General features: G+C 37.8%; 1 protein-coding gene across 1 annotated transcript in view; it reads left to right on the top strand.

Moving 5' to 3' along the window:
• Positions 1-505: 505 nt before the first annotated feature.
• Positions 506-17,750, top strand: part of Smp_207070 (ethanolamine-phosphate cytidylyltransferase) — a gene marked incomplete at its 3' end in the record, with an annotated part of 28,074 nt that continues 10,829 nt past the window's right edge. Inside the window, exons 1-7 of the mRNA XM_018798130.1 lie at positions 506-605; positions 1,820-1,877; positions 3,241-3,480; positions 9,621-9,791; positions 14,791-14,862; positions 15,441-15,630; positions 15,865-15,926. Coding sequence (XP_018653103.1) covers positions 571-605; positions 1,820-1,877; positions 3,241-3,480; positions 9,621-9,791; positions 14,791-14,862; positions 15,441-15,630; positions 15,865-15,926 — 828 coding nt within the window. The 5' untranslated portion in view covers positions 506-570. The remainder of the gene's footprint in view (positions 606-1,819; positions 1,878-3,240; positions 3,481-9,620; positions 9,792-14,790; positions 14,863-15,440; positions 15,631-15,864; positions 15,927-17,750) is intronic.

Below are 17,750 nucleotides of genomic sequence, written 5' to 3'. Positions count from 1 at the left end.
TGTAGACAGAACTTCTACTCCTTGAGAGTTATCAAATGCTGGAATTCGCTGCCGGTTGAGCTAGTCCAAGCGACCTTCCAGTAGTCCTTCAGGAGGAAACTTGACCTATTCTTAAGCACTGAGGATAACATCTCATTATGATTTACCAATTTCTTTTCTTCCTATTATCGTTAATATACCTAGGTCCCTAGCTGGAGGTATTGGTGATCCACTGCTACTAGACACGGAAGCCCGTTAAGCGGAAGCTTCTTCTATTCCGTCTACAATCATTTGAACCATTTGAAGGATTTGTAACAAATATGGATATTGGAAATACGTGAGCCAAGTGAGGTTAGTAATATGTTAGGTTGGTGAGTGTGCTGTAGTAAAACAACGAGGAGCGAGCACAAATAGGTCGACCGGTTTTTGCAAGCTCGTAGCAAAGTTATTGAGGATTCATATACTGGAGCAAATGGCACTTGAGGCACTGAGCAGTTATGTGTGCGAAATTTCATTAATGCGCTACGCATCGCGTGGTCGCCCTTGGCTATTGCGCATAGCTGACAGCCAACGTCAACTTCCTGTGGTCAGATGGCTTCCAGCTCTGAGTCGGACATTAGTGAAAGGCGGGTCCTTGTTGCGTATTGAGTACCATAATAAGATTGTTTTTGCTGAAGCTATATATATATATATATATATATATATATATGTATAAGCATCCTGGAAATTATACCTACTTAAGCAGTCGGCTGTTTCATGTATCATAACAACTACCTCATATTGGAAACGTACTAACTCTGTCAGGGTTTTTCAGTTTATTTTTCTTTTCATAAACTGCACTTGTTCTTTTAGTTGGATGGGTATTGAAACAAATAATAATGTTCAGATCTTTTGGTCGCTTGGGGACTCAGCTCTTATGTTGTTTATAGGCACTGAAAATTGTACAATACCATTGAAACCCCTTTTAATCTTACTACGGCTTCAAGTTGTTGAGGTTTTCAACCGAGATATTTAGATATTAGTGTAAATTTCTGAATTTTTGTAGTCATCAGTACTGGACTAAAATCTCCGAATCGCTTTTGGGTTCTTATGTAAGTCTGAAAATAATTCAGATCGATATTACGCCTGGATTTATGTAAAATCGCTAGGTCAATTCACATGTATGCGGGTCATTAAAACAAACGTTGAATTCGTCGTTTAACCCGCCTGTCATACCTGTATTTAGCAAAAACAACTTCATTCTCAGTTGAAATCAAGAAGTCACGTTTGAACCCTTTGGAACTCTTTGAGTAGTTGGTCGCTTTCATCTGTACAGCCCACATCACTCTATGCAAATTATAAACGGCGTAATTTCATGGGTTACAATTTTTATGAATTACTGCGGTAACTATCCCTTACTGAGTTTTCGTTTCGATATTTTGTCTATAAAAACTTAGACTACTAATGTAAAGGAAGTTCAAACCCTATTTTAATCTGAATTGAAAAATTTCTGCCTTTTAGTGAGCTCACTATATTTTCATTATCTATTTATCTAGAATCTAATTATATTACATATTATATTATATATTTTAAATGCACTCATTTACCCATCCTCTTAAAACAACAATCCAAAACTTCACACCTCGTCAAGTAACCTACCTTATGTTCTTTACCTATATGCTACAAAAGTACCACCAATAAGGTGCCTATTGTGTTATTTTGGCTAGGCCTAGTGTTATCCAACCAGTTAAACTAGTTCAGAAAGGAATGATAAATTGCACGGTTAACTTATTAGTTGCCGAAATATCCCTTATACATTACAAGTACTATTTATTTACCTAACTACTTTTATTCTTTACAGCTCTTATGATCAAGAAGTTACACACACAGATGTACCGAGGATTAATAAGAGTCCGAAGGTAGAAAATAGTTTCATTGTTTTTTTATCTTAAAAGTCCTTTTACCTTAATGCTGTCAGCTGTAGTGTTTTAGAAGCCTGGTGTTGGACATTCGTCTGTTCTTTAATCTTGGGTTGCGAAATTGAGACAATAATGCCATATAATAATGATGCATATATTTCTGTCTAAATTAGATTATAATTTCGAGATTGAACTTCAACATAAAATTTTGGGGGAAAATGTTTGTTTAGTATTCGTATTCAGCCGACTCAGTATCAAATGAGGGTTTCAAACTGATTAGTATTTGTCAACAGAATGCATCTAACTTTTCAATGGAACTCACCAATTTTTTTGACGATGACGTCGAAAATATTACTTTTGGCCATTTCGTTATGTGAACGATCACCCATAAAACCATATACGGAACCGTACACGGAATTTAATCTATGTGTGATAGCTACTGTTGTGATCGGAGACCAATGTGTTCACTGTATTAGGTAATACAGTTCTGGATAACTGTACCTCATTTTTTGGTTTTAGTTATTTCTCAGCCAGCAAATTTGGGAATAATGAAATAAACTTTTAACTCTTGGTTGAGCGTTAAAATATTATTGCTTTAACTTTTGAGTCATAGCTACACCATCCGCATATGGTTTTTCCACGTATTGACTTATTCCCACAATCCGTATTGTTAAAAAAAGCTTTTATACATGTCATTAACCTCATGGCCTCATTAAATTAATGGGTGGTATAATAAGATTCATATTATAAGAGGTTAGCGAAATTCTTCCCATTTCCCCCATTTTAACACAAAGTTACATCGGAATCTCTAACTTGTACTCATTCACCAATATTATTTCAGCTTCCAGTTCACTTGTTTCGCTAGTTCGTTATCTCGCTGCATGCTTCAAGTTAAACACCGTGACTGTTATCATATTATTATTGTCACCATAAAACTAGGTCTTTTATACGTAACACGTTTCTCCATTACCACCTGATTGTTTTTCTAAAAACCTTCTTTACGGTTTCCAAAAACGTTTCAAATATTGGTTTATCTCATGTGGATGCTTGTTATTTATATGAAGGTCACTCATTGTATCATATGCGTTACTTTTGTGGACCATTATTGACGCCAATATACACGTTTAGTTCTGTTCGAAACATATAAAGTAAACACGTTGAAGTATCTGCCAAACGTTTATCAGAAACTGAACCGACCACCTATTTTTTAATAACAGTGCTATTTATCAGACTGTTGTACCGTAAAACCCCTTATTTATTTGACGGATATTTAGTGTAACATTGGTCGTTGCTTTTAGTTATTATTTAGTGGAGTAATCATTCTTTGTTAGCTTGCAATTTGGTTGTATGAAAAACATTTCAGGTTGTTTCCGTCTCTTCTACTGCCTGGGGATTGCCGGAACCAGTTCTTCGCGTAGGAAATCGTACTATCTTTACGCATGGACGTCCACCATGGTATAATGCTGAGGGACAAACTCAACAGCCTTTTGTAATCGGTATATGTGGAGGTAGTGCAAGCGGTAAAACATCTGTTGCCCGCGTAATTATTGAAAGTCTGGATGTACAGTGGGTCAGTTTATTAAGTTTGGACTCATACTACAAGGTTAGTCTAATTCTCAATTCTGCATAATTTCAGTAATTAGTTAGATTAACTCATTTAACAGGAAATTCGTAATGAGCCACACTAATTGTAATGATTGATGATATCACCCGGTTGCTCAAACCAAAGTGTCGTGGAGTTCGGATCCAGGACCTGGTGTCTAAAAGTCGAACACTTTTACCACTAGGCTTCCCGGGCTCGTTAGATTTCTGTTTGCTATAAGGATCAGAAGTTGGGATATTATTTTATTCATTAAAAGTGTTTGTAGTAGGTAAACTCATAAAGTATTGTAACAAACTAATAAAATTCAAAAAATAATAAGCAAGCTTTTAAGTTGAAAGTTTGTCTTTCACAAATCGGCAAGTCATGTTATTCTAAGGATCACCTCCCAGAAATTCTGGATTGTCCGGGCTTATGAACCTGATAAACCAGGACTGTTTGGGTATGTTGAATTGTGTTATCGCGTCGTCCCACTCTGGCTGTTACGGAGGCTAATGGGATGAGTTGTTACTATCTTCCACGTTATGTTTTTTGTTCCCTCAACAAGTTAGTCAGCTACAACGTAGGACCAGGCACATATATGCATCAGTCCCAGTTGCCATACCTCATTAGAACAACAAGATGAACACTGAATTCATAGTAGTTAATTTAGTGGTGTTAATATATAAAAGAAAGATTGTATATAAGGATATAGTACAGGAAGAAAGAAGGATATGAAGCAATTTTAATTTCATGGTTTAAGGGAAGACAGAGAGTGTATACACCTACGCTATTGTGGTCGATTCTGAGCACCAGATAATTTTATTTATTTAAACACACAAATATTGGTACAAGGAAGCACCAGATAAATATGCGCCTCACAAATCTCATTCGATTCTGAGCCATGTCACACAGAGTCTCCATCCATTAATTATGATAGTCACGCGGATACCAACCATGTAGTTAGGATCTACCGACATGGATCAGACCAGAAATTTGGTGACTTTATGTACAGTTGTCACGTCTGGGTTTATCTGCCCCTAACTTTTTTCCACCTCTCTCTAACACTAGTCAGCATTGCGTGTCGTAGTAATTGGTGATTAGGTATACGTAATACGTGGCCCGACCATCTCAGTCGATGAAGATTTACAACCTCATCAACTACTTTACCATCATTCCCTAATACCCCGTGCTTCTAACCTTACTATTACGTACCTGGTGATCCCATCAGAGATGAGCAATATTTCTAAGCCGTAAAGTAGGACAGAATGAAATGCCGCACTGTATACTCGTCCCTCAATTGATAGATGGATATCTGGCCTTCTTCATAGGTGATGTAAGTTAGCAAAAGTCAAACGAGCTTTCTGAACCCGTGCACGGATTTCGTAAGACACCAACCCATTGAGGCTGATCAGACTTCCAAGATAAGTGAAGTTGTCAACGCGTTTGACTACTTCACTCCCTGTCCGTAGTTCAGGCGTTGACGCAGGCCAGTTCTGAAGTAACAATTTGCATTCCGACGGGGGAAGAAACCCATCTCAAACATCCTTGCATTGCTGCTCAGTTCTAACAGAAGACTCTGTATTTTGTCAGCGTCTTCACCAAACAGGACTATGTCATCTGCGTATTCCAAGTCGATAAGTTGATCTCCTGGTAAGAGATCGATTCCTGAAAATTCAGTTGACGAGATCATTATTTCCAGCAGTAGGTTTCTGATGAAGCTGAACAAAAGTGGAGATAGTGGACAGCCTTGTCGGACACCATTTAGGGTTGCAAAATCATATGACAGTTTGCCATAAGCTCTGACTCGTCTAGTAGTTTTCGAGTAAAGAGCCTTCACAAGGTTTATGTACTTCTGAGGTACACCTTTCAACGACAGACACTACCACAAAACCTCTCATTCTACAGAGTCAAACGCTGCTTTCAAGTCAATAAAAACTATCATTGTCGGTCGCCGATGTGCATGCTTGTGTTTTAAAAGCTGACGAATAGAGAATATGTGTTCGATACAGCCACGACTAGGTCTGAAGCCAGTCTGATTTTCACGTGTTTGCAGTTCACGAGTCTTTGATGGGCGTCCAATAATTATTGAAGTTAGTATTTTAGATGCTATATTAGTCAAATTAATCCCTCTGTAGTATTCGCAGGATGGTTTTGATCCTTTATCGTATATTGGGAGAGAATTCTATATTGTACCAGATTATTATATTGAATAAAGCCATTAATAATAATAATACAAAAAAAACAGTGATTGCGACCAGTCAGATAGGAGTACAACATATATAAGCGAACAATATTGTTTTCGATTAGATCCTCATCAGGCTTTAATATACAGTAATATTTATATGCATATACGGAATTATTAAACCAATCAAGGCAGTCTATCAGTCAATGATAACAGTGGAGTACATTACATAACTAAAAATAATAAGTGAATAGTACAAATTGGTAGTGTGATGACAGGTGTACTAGTTGTGATAAGAATAATAAGGGCTTGAGTCAATGTTACATGATGGGAAATGGGTCAATGATTAGAAAAATATGGACACTGAAATAACATTCATAAAAATTATAAGATTACGCAATAAGAAATGTTCAGATAATTGGACCGTGAAACATATATTTGAAAAAAATAAATAAATAATTGGTAGAAGGGGGTAAAGAAAAATAAACGAAGAGTATGGAAAATAAAATTACTTGTTAAGGCCAAAGGAGAGATAAGGGTGTTACAAATTTCTTATGAACACAAAGGTTTGGATTGTTGGCTGGAATTCCTATAGCTTCTGCTATGTGTAAGAGACGAGATAGAACCCCATAAGGAAAACTAGTAGGAATACGATAAATAACTTTAAATGACTTATTTCTGCCAACTATATGACCTCTATCGATCAAGTGTGAAAGAACCGAGCTCCGTATTGCCTTGACAGTACCTTTTTCTAGTCATGAGGATAGGTGTTCACTTACTCTTTGGTACAGTTGTCTGGTAGTGCGCCCAATATAGCTTTCTCCTCCACAGGAGCAGCTGAATTCGTAGATACACATAGAAGTGGCATAACCAGGTAACTTATCCTTTAGTTGAGGAATCACCATAGATCGTGTCGAGTACGAAAGAAAGAGGTCGGCTGCATTAAACGTTCTCTTAACTGCTTTAGTCAGTCTATCCCGTAGTACATCATCAGCTAAATCGCCGTTGAATTGTAGTTTCAGGAAGAGCGGTTTCTTCGCAACTGTTGATATCTTTCTTTTCTTATTTGTTAAATGCAAGTGTTTCTTCAGGAATCCTTGTGGATAGCCCCTTTCAATCAACATATTATGTATGAGCTCTAACTCCTTGTTAATTGTATCGACCGAGCATATCTTCCTAGCTCTATTTGCCAGACATTTGACTAAGTTTCTTTTATAGTGAAGGGGTACAAAGTTTAAGAAGAGTGTGTACTGGAGTGATGAAGAACTTTTCCTTTTCTTCTTTTCCAATGTCCTGATCGACAATAACGAAAGTATCATCAACGTACGGGCAATAAAAGTCAACCTTATTGATAACATTTTTAAGAGGTCCATTTTCTAGTTTAGAGTGTCTTTACTGCGTCCAGTGGAGCGCAAGCGAATGCGTGCTTCTATGAGAGCATGATCAGAGTCTAGACATGTACTCTAGAACGAGTGGCAGTCTTCCATTGAGCTTCTTCAACGATGACTGATAGCAATATGGTCTATTTAAGTCCATCGTTGGTTTGGTGTAGGAGTTTTTTATGTTAGACGATGTCTCACTTTATGCTTAAAATTAGTGATTGCTAAAAATAAACGATTGTCTGAGCACAGTTGCAGCAAACGGTCACCGTTATCTGTTCGCTGAGACGGAATTCCAAAATAACCACCTAAATGTCTTTCTGTTTGGTTTAAGCTACCTAACTGGGCAATAAAGTCACCTACAACGAGTATTATGTCTGAGTATTTAGCTTTATAAAGTTCAGAGAGCTTTCTATAAATGTTATATTTCACTTCATCCGGGCTGCACTCTGTGGGAGCGTAGTCAGAAATGACGAAAAGGCAACGATGTGTGTCCCTGTCCTTCCGAGTTCTTATGGAGCCATTTAGCCGAAGAGTACATAGGCGAATGTTAGCGGAGATCCATTCTAATAGTGCTTGTTCTGCCCTCATACTTAGTGCTGTGCTTAGACCCGTCAGTCCACGAGAACTTGCCATCGGGACGTCAGATAAACGGAGGGTGTATCTCGTCGGCTCCGCGTTTGGCTAGATGAGGTCAAGTGGTTGACCAAACCAAGATCCCGTATACATGTTTCGGAAATACAGCATACATCATTCGTACGAGATTCTAAGGTCTTAGACAAGGAAGCTTGCTGACCGATTTGACACAGGGTACGTACGTTGAAGACTCCAATGTGTAGTTTGGAGTGAGGTTTCAGCAGATCTGGGACAGTGGTTTGGTCACTAGAATCATTGGCTATGGCGACAATTGAGGAGGAAGCCGAAAGAGGAAGTTTAGTGTTAAAAGTTGAGGTGTGGGGAATAATAGGAATTGAAGAGAGAGATTGATTATGAATACAGTTATCTTGAGTGCTGTTAGAGGTATTAGGACGGTTATCACATACCGGTTGCCCACATCGTAGAAGGGTTCTTCTGAAGGTACCTGGAAAGGAAATTGAATTAGAGGTGTTCTTTGTGACCTGAGAGCGTGACCGTAGTGTCCAACGGACAACTACTTGAGGTCAGTCACACACGACTTTTTCGTGTTAGCTCAGTACTTGTCGAGACCTTAACTCCAGAGATGGAAATCCGTGGGATAAGGCGAAGTGTGCAATTTTAGGGTCGACATTTTTTTAACCTCATCCCTCATTGTGGTAAGAGAGCATTGTTGTTATGCTGGTTGTCTGAAGGAAACAACTTACTGCCATCACATCTCTGTACAGTCAGCAGTATGACTTCGTCTTCGTACCTTGGGTTCGCTGCTTTTAGTTTTATCGCTCTTTAGCCGATCTGTCTTGCATGATAGGACCTTGAGGAACGATTGGTTCATCACGATAGACAAGCCCGACCACCACGTCAAGGTAGCAGCAAGGGGCAGGTCCAGCCAATAAGAACTAGTCATTATTTCTGTAACTATATTTAAACTCAGTTTCGTTGAGTTAACGTGCTTTAAAATCATTTTGACTAAATCTTTGAAAACGGGAAACAGTTATCAATATTTGTTCATAATTTTGATAATATTTGTCCTGAAACGATGCACATTTCCGTTATGTATCCGTCTCATAGTAATGATAAGGTTTCTGTGAATACCGCTTATAACCAATTCAACTTAGTTATTAGCATTAAACACCTACAAAAATATAATAGTTTTGTTAGTAAGTAAAAAACTAACAAATAGATACAGGCTGTGTGTTTGATTATCTTTTGAAAAGACGTCGACGATAGTTTTTAGTGTCTGTCCATCTATCTATTTCTGTTTGTATCCGTTCCCTTCATTCCCCTAATTTTGTAAAGTTGTAAACGTTGAGTTAAAAACCATTTATCTGCCAAATATTTTGAACGGTGTATAATAATTGGCTAAATAGGTGTACATTCAAGAAAAAGAGATTTGGGTTCATGATCACGTTTTAGTTATAAAATTGAATGGAGTGCTATTCGAAAGATGATGCAGAATGATACAAAGTGGTCGGTTACTAACTGTTCATGAGCTCGATTTTCTAATGAACTATACTAACGGCCAAAAAGGGCAAGTTGACTAGTAGATTTAATCCTTTATAGGGACATCAATAATATATGAATGTCAACCTCTCGGAATGTTTTTACTCCCTTAATTTTCTGTAGTTTACTAATGTAACTCATTTGCTATGTATAGATTCGTATAGTCGGCTTCTTAGTTGTGGTTTGTGTGTAAGGTTTAGTAACACTAGTGATAAACCCTCACTGAAGTAGACGAATCTAGGTTTTATCCCACAACCTAGTGGTTGAAAGTCAAGTACTTTAACCACCAAGTTACTGTCTCAGTTTGGTTTGCATTCATATCACATTTTACATAATATTTATCATTTTGTATGGTGACGTACAGGTATTTGTATGTAGAAATGAAGTACTTTTGTTTGGGAAATACTTTTCTTCATTATTTTTTCTTTCTCTTTTCCTTATTTTTTTATGCTAATATATTCTAGGTTCTTACTCCAGAGCAAAAACTTCAAGCTGTTGCTTGTCATTATAATTTCGATCATCCAAGCGCTTTTGATCTTGATTTATTAGAAAATCATTTACGTAGGTTACGCGACGGTAAAACAATTGAAGTACCTGAATATGATTTCAAAACTCATTCTCGTACTTCTAAGACGGTAAATTGAATTGATGATATTTTAAAGTACAAATGTAATGTTTATTTTACCTACAAGTATTTTCCTGCAGCACAGTTGACCCAAAGTGTGCGAATCTATTATTGAAAGAGGTAAAACGTTACATTTAATACATTACCTGTCTCTGTTATTGGTACAAAACAGGAAATAAGCAAATGCATATTAGAAAGGAAATCAAAACATACCGAACAATGATGGGAGATATAATTAATCAATAAGTTGTATATATTAGTTATATTCATAGAAATGTTGCTTGTTGATCGGTATATGAGTAATAACAAGCCGCGCCAAGTTTAGGCTAATTCAGTGTAGCGGAGGTTCCAGGAATTGCTATTTGACTAGTTAATTAGTTACGAATATAGCTAAAAATGAATGACGTCATTAATTATATAGCGTTACTTTACTTATTTGCTTCTATAACCAATAAAGTTATTGTCGAATAAAATAATAAACAGAGACAATAATGAACATGTCTTTATTTATTGTCATTATTCTAATTGCCTGAAAACTTTTCACCTACCTAAGTACTTTAGACAGGAATGCACTGAAAATGTGAAGGGATCTTTAGACACTGTTAGAATTTACTTTTTTCTTAGAGAAATGGATACTGTAAGTACATCCATGTATTTTAGAATTGCCTATTTAAAAGTATTTTACATTACGTTTCTACTAATCACGTATTGAAACATTTGAATTTACATAAATAAAACTCTCAACACTGATATGTTCAGGTCTTCATTTTTATCCAATCATAAATTCTAGTTTGGTAATGATTCAAGCTAAATGTATACAACAGGTATGTGTGTACAAAACACCGATGATTAGTTGATGGCTACACACTGGAAGATTGATTGTGAATTAATTTATAGAGTCAGGAACACTATTTTTGTAACTAATTGCTTTACCTTAACAATATCTTGGTATCCAATTTTGTTTTTACTGCGAGAAAACTGCTACTTGCTACTGTATACCTAGAAAAGGACGGATAGCTCGATGTAAAGAGAAAGGCAAGACTACAAATGGTGATTTATTTATACATCAACCACAAATCCTCTACAGATCCAACCACTTATTCCGAAATCTTCATCAAAATTACAACATTATATTATGGTCTATTTAACTGGTCAACAACCAAGTCTGAATGCATCGGACTGAAAACATGTGGTACTAATTAATCAACAATTTAGTGCATGTATATGATTCACATCATCAATAGGTTAACTCTTAATTAACAAAAATAAATAACCAAGCTACAGTTTTTTTTCTTTCTGAAGTCCCACTCACTGCCTTCTCGTGACGGTGTTGTTTACGAAATCGAGAGGATGAAAAGCGAATGCCCAGTGCTCTAACCAGGTTGGTGGGTAGGGAGGATCAACCAAGGGGAGTTGGAAAACCCTGATTCAAAACCTGTGGTGCACATGGGCTCCGGGATCCTGAGGAGACAAATGGCGTACGAACCTATTGTTGGTCACCGGCCACTATGAGACAGCATCTCCTAACGCTGCTCCACTGCCTTGTGGATTAGGCCTCTACGTCAAAGGCTCGGGGTGTGGCCATCTAAGAAAACATCTGCTTTGGTTTGGGCATCCGGGCAGTATCACAGCCCACACACAAATCAAATGATAATTACCACTGGAAAAATTACTTTTACTTCAACTCTCATTCGGACAAACCATATTCACAATCATTTGATATCATTCGTTTTTATTTCTTTTATACTACGTCACTTATCTACTCCCTTTCATTCCCATTTTGTGTATTCCTATTTTTCGACTTATACAGCAGCTCACCTATGGTGGAAACCCTGTCCTATCTAAGCGACCTCAAGTCACTGACTGGTTGAAAGTTAAATGCTACCACTAACTACGGATACTGGACCAGTTTTTCTGAAACCACGTATACCATTCAAACTGGCTTCCTTCAATATTCGCACACTAATGCGAATCGGGCAACATATACGGTTCGCTATGTCTTTAGAAAGCCTTAATATCGATGTCCGTTGTTTATCCAAGACCCGTTATCAAGACCCTAGTAAAGTACTAAAAATTCGCCCTACATCCATCGCTTCAGAAATCTTGTTTCATGTGAGTTTATTCGGGGACCCTGTAACATCTTCGTCTGGTTTAGCTGGCATTTGTGTCGCACTAAGCGCTAGAGCTGAGGCAGCACTAACCGATTGGATCCCCATTGACAGTCATTTATGTGCTTTTAGATTAGAAAGCTCCATCAAAAGGCGAAGAAATGGGTGTAGGAAACGATGTCTTTTCGTCATCTGCGTCTACTGTCCGACAGATTGAAGCCCGGATGAGATCAAAGATGAGTATTACCACCAGTTAACTGTTCTTCTACAGAAAGTGCGTTCGACAGTTATTGTGGTACTAGCCAAAGACTTGAATGCTCAGGTCGGACGTCTAGGCACAGAAGAGAGTCATTTAGGTGGCCGATGGAGACTTGTTAGTCGCAGGTCAGATAACAGTAATTGTCTACTGCAACTGTGCGTAGACCACAACCTTTTTCCGGCTAGCACTAACTACCAACACAGTCATCATCAATGTGCTACCTGGCATCCTCCTTCTGCATCTCAAGCCTGGATTCAGGTTGATCACATCGCAATCAGCTACCGCTGACGTGGTTGTTTACAAGACTTCCGCTCCTTTTGGAATGCCTACTTCGACTCTGATCATTTACCTTACGTTTTAGTGGCCAACAAATTCATCGTCATTAACGGGTCGATGTCAGTAAATTAGTTGCAACTTCAGTTACAACTAAATATCGAACCAAGCTAGGTTAAAGACTAGCTATCAGCCCACCGAAAAGTAAAGATGAGTATTTGTTGCAATTGCATGATGTCATGAAAATGGCGAGTAAAGTCGCTTGCGCCTTTGCGAAACGTCCGGCTTATAAGCAGTGGGTTTTTTAAGGCTCCTTACAGCTCGTTGAAACATGTCAGTTTACTCCGGTTGACCGCGAGTTTGACCATGAACAAATATTGTTACGTAATGAAATTGTATTGAGCTCTCTGTGCTTGATCATCGTTTTCTCCGAAGGATTGCTGACATCCAGTGGAGACGCCATGTTAGTAATGCAGAAGCTCGGCATCGTGTGTTCGGTCACAGCGACGATAATTAAATTGGTGTCACTTTCTTGAAACATCGACTTCGGTGGTTTGCACATGTCCTACGAATGTCGTTTCAGAGAATACCATGTCGTGCATTATTCGCTGACGCTGGGATTGGTTGGAAAAAGCGGAGAGATGGTCGGTGATTGACATGGTGTCATGGTATGAAAGATAGCTGCATAGGATTGGCTTCTGTTGGTCGTTCACGACTCTCTGGTTGGGGTCCTAGAGATGGTGCAACACAGTTGCTAGAGACATTATCAGATATGGTTCAGAATAGAAGGCAGTTACTATTCTGCTGTAATTTTCTATTACTTTCTTCATAAAAGTGAACGTAACTTCTTTAACTGATTATGTTTTTGCTAACTGAACTGTTTATCTTATTATTATTATTATTATTTCACTCTCATACACTAGTTTCTCTTGATTGTTCTTTTCTATGATATACAATTTACATTCTCTATCTCTTCATGACCCTTTTGTTGTTGTATGGCGCATATTTATTTGGTACCCCCTTGTACCAATGTTTATGCGTTCAGATAATCATCATAATTCTCCTTCCTTACACTGATATTTCTCAATCTTACAAACTGAAGAAGTGTACTTTTAACGCAATTACCTGAAATTTTTTGGCTATACTGCGCAGCAGTTCGCTCTGTTCTACTTTACGGTTGTGAAACATGGCCATTAAGAGTAGAAGATACTCGTAGGTTACTAGTATTTGACCACAGATGCCTTAGAAATATTGCTCGCATCTGCTGGGATAACCGGGCAAGTAATAGCGAGGTTAGACGCAGGGTATTAGGGAATGATGGTAAATCAGTTGATGAAGTCATGAATCTTCATCAACTGAGATGGTTGGGCCACGTGTTACGTATGCCTGAACACTGATTACCACGACGCTCTATGATGACTAGTATTGGGGATGGTTGGAAGAGAGTTAGGGGTGGCCAAACTAAAATGTAGCATAAATCCACAAAGTCACTAACTTCTAGTCTGAGCCATGTTGGCAGATGCAGACTACCTGGTTGGGGTCCGCGTGACTATCGTAACCAATGGTTGGAGACTCTGAGTGACATGGCTCAGAATCGATCACAATGGCGTTGGTGTATACACTCTTTATCTTCCCTTAAACCTTGAGATTAAAATTGCTTCATAACTTTCTTCCTTCCAGTACTATATCCTTATATACAACCTATAATTAATATACTACCACCACCACTAAATTAACTACTATGAATTCGGTGTTGATCTTGTTGTGCTAACGAGGTATGGCAACTTGGACCGATGCATATATGTGCCTGGTTCTACGTTGTAGCTGACTGACTGAACGCAATTACATCAAACACTAACGAACATTATCTGTTTTAAAAGTGGGGGTTGTGACGGTGATAGGTTCGGACCCCCATTCATGTGTTTGTTTTTTGGTACCTAGGTTCCCTCAGTCCTTACTCAGAAAAGTTTGCTTTAATCCAAATACAAAAACCTGACATAGTTACTCGCTGAATTACATCATACTGCATATAGAAAACAAATTTAACTCCCATTTATTCTTTCCACTCGAAGCTCTTTATCTTCCAATTTCAATACTTTTTGTTAATGCAGTTTAATGATATGTAAGATAGTTGAAACTTGTTTAGCACTAATGAGTGGTTATTGTTCAATGTCTTTCATGTTGTAGAGTTGCTAAACTGTAAACCCAGTCTAAAGTATAATGAATGTAGCGTTTTTTTAATTCGACACACTTAAACACAAATTGGTATATCGTATCTAGTATTCTAGCAAATAATTTTACCACTATATATTAATTGATGTACATTTTACTTTTAAATTCAACTATTATTATATCTTTGTGTTTAATAGAATACTGTCTACGGGGCTAATATTATTATCATTGAAGGAATTTTGGTATTCTATTCACAAGCTGTGGCCAAAGTAAATTAAATCTATTTTTCAAATTGATTTTGGTTGGCTCTGTTGCGCCTAAATTAACACATTATTTTTTAAAATACTTATAATACTATTTTGTGCTCAGATCCTGTATGTAGTTATAAGAAAGGATAATTTAATGCTCCTAACTGTACAAAAATGTACTTTTACATCTTTTCATTCTGGTTATATTTGGTTTTATCTTACCTTCCCTATAGGAGCTTATGGATCGTCTCAATTTTGGAGATGGCTTCCTTTAATGATCTGAGTTATACTGATTGTAAAACTTGTTTTTAAGGTCCTAAGGTATCAGGATAGTCGTTTGAGTAGTGGTATAACTAGGTTGTGAATTACAGACCCTAGAAGAATGTTGTACTGTTGACTCCATCAGGAGGTAGTGGTAGTACGGTATTTCACACGGGCAAAGGGAAGGGAGCTAGACAGTCTTTCATATAAATAGCACCCACCTTGAGTTCTCTCGTTTAGACTTTTTATTAGTATTGTTAAGTATTCAAGTCGAATGTTTGTATGATTCATTTAACCTAATAAATCCTTTCCTTGTTATTTTTTCTACATCTCACTAGCTAATGGATTTGAAGGTGTTTGTTGATACAGACGCAGATGAACGCTTATCTCGTCGTCTTCGTCGTGATATTAGTGAACGTGGTAGAGAATTGAATAGCGTACTAGAACAATATATGCGCTTTGTCAAACCTTCCTATGAACAATTTATTGCTCCAAGCATGGCTCAAGCAGATATTATTGTTCCAAGAGGTAAATATTTTTCTGGATTTTACATTTTTGGCAAGGGATATCCTAGCCATCCATTTTTCACTTTGAATTCGATAAAATGGCTGTTAATTATATTTGTCGAATATCTGTCATTATGCTCATCGAAATTGTTTATGTATTTATCTTCACAAGACTCAAATCATAGTTAAAAATTAGTGCTAAAGCATTTCGAGTGAATCACTTTTACTGATTACATATTATTTATTCTAAATTTAGGTGGAAAAAATGTTGTCGCTCTGCAACTTATCGTTCAACACATCAATAAACGTCTAAAACAGGTAATTTCTGTTATTGGAAAACATGTACATTTTTCATTTATGGTTGATGTTTTCTATTTTTGACACGGTAACGTTTCATCGTATAGCAGTAGTACGTAGATTCACACTGTTGGAATAACTTCGACGAAATGTAAAGGAGAACGGTGAGTAGAATAAATTGAGCGAAACAATTCTACTGTCAAAAAAGTGTGCTCAGTTACGTTAGTGGCTCGTAGTCGTGCATCATCATCTATCATTATTATCACATGAATTTCATTCTGGATTTATAGAAATGTTCCGGTAAAAACTGTTAGACCCTCTAAAACGAACAGATTATTGAATTGTACTGCAACTCGCGTGTTCGGTGCGTTGTTATGGGAGCAGTTATAATATCTTGCTCAATTCCCAATCAATTTGTCCATAATTGTAGGACCGGCGGTCTATTTGCTAAATGACACAGTGACCAACAAACAACAACCAAGACTTTAACACCTATTGGTCTCGAGATCCTTCCAACCCAGTGCCCAATCAGAAGATGAGGACGGTAGGCAGATTAATTATCTGTTGTAGTCTATTCAACCATGACTCGAAATTCATGAAGTAATATACCTGAAATACCTAACCATTACTTAATTACTTACGCCTGTTACCCGTCGTGGGAGAAAGCATAGGACGCCCATCAGCATTCTCCATCCAACCCTGTCCTGGTCAATCCTTTCCAGTTCTTGCCAGTTGTTATTCATTCTTTTCATGTCCGCTTCCAATTCTCGTAGCAGTGTGTTCTTCGGCCTTCCTCTTTTCCATTTCCCTTCAGGATTCCAAGTTAGCGCTTGCCTCGTGATGTAGTTTGGTGATTTCCTCAACGTATGTCCGATCCACTTCTAACATCTATTCCTAATTTCCTCTTTCGCTGGAACCTGGTTTGTTCTCTCCCACAGAAGGCTGTTGCTGATCGTATCTGGCCAATGGACATTGAGTATCTTGCGTAGACAACTATTTATAAATAATTGTACCTTCTTGACGATGGTTGTCGTAGTTCTCCACGTTTCAGCTCCGTAAAACAGAACTGTGTTGACGTTCGTATTAAAGATTCTTAATTTGATATTGGTTGACAGTTGTTTTCAGTTTCATATGTTCTTCAACCGTAGGAATGTTGTCCTTGCTTTACCAATCTTCGCCTTTACGTCTGCATCAGATCCTCCTTGTTCATCGATGGTGCTGCCTACGTACGTGAATGTTTCCACCTACTTCGAAGTTTCTCTATGAAATGTGATTGGGTTGGCGTTCTCCGTGTTGTATTTGAGGATCTTGCTTTTCCCCTTGTGCATGTTGAGGTTTACTAATTCAGAGGCTGCTGCTACACTGGTTGTCTTGACCTACATTTGTTGGTGTGTGTTGGATAGAAGAGCTAGGTCATCTGTGAAGTCCGAATCGTCTAGTTGCATGCAAGCTGTCCTTTCTGGCATATATTTATCACTATGCGTTACTAATGCTAATGATTTCAGTTCACAGGAAGTTATTCCTGATATACTGAGACCACTCTCAAGACTACATGTTGGAGCTTTTAAAGTTCGAACTGTGTGTCAGATAGGACAGTAGACTCCTTTGATAAAACTCTAGAATCCCACGCTATCAATGTATCCTGCTGATAAATCTTTTAATGGAATGCAAGATTCGGTTTCCTCAGCTCTCTAGTAATCATCAGGCTAAATCTACACGGCAACTTGAACACGAGAGAGAAGGAACGAAATACGGAAGAAAACGCTATACCCCAAAGGTTCAGTCATATACAGAAAATCTGTGGGATTTATTGCATTTTAGATGGCCTCAGGCTTCCGTAAAATT

The sequence above is a fragment of the Schistosoma mansoni genome, chromosome 6 (genome assembly GCF_000237925.1).
Source record: "Schistosoma mansoni strain Puerto Rico chromosome 6, complete genome".
Classification (NCBI taxonomy): domain Eukaryota; kingdom Metazoa; phylum Platyhelminthes; class Trematoda; order Strigeidida; family Schistosomatidae; genus Schistosoma; species Schistosoma mansoni.
This window is presented reverse-complemented; position numbering and strand designations above follow the sequence as displayed.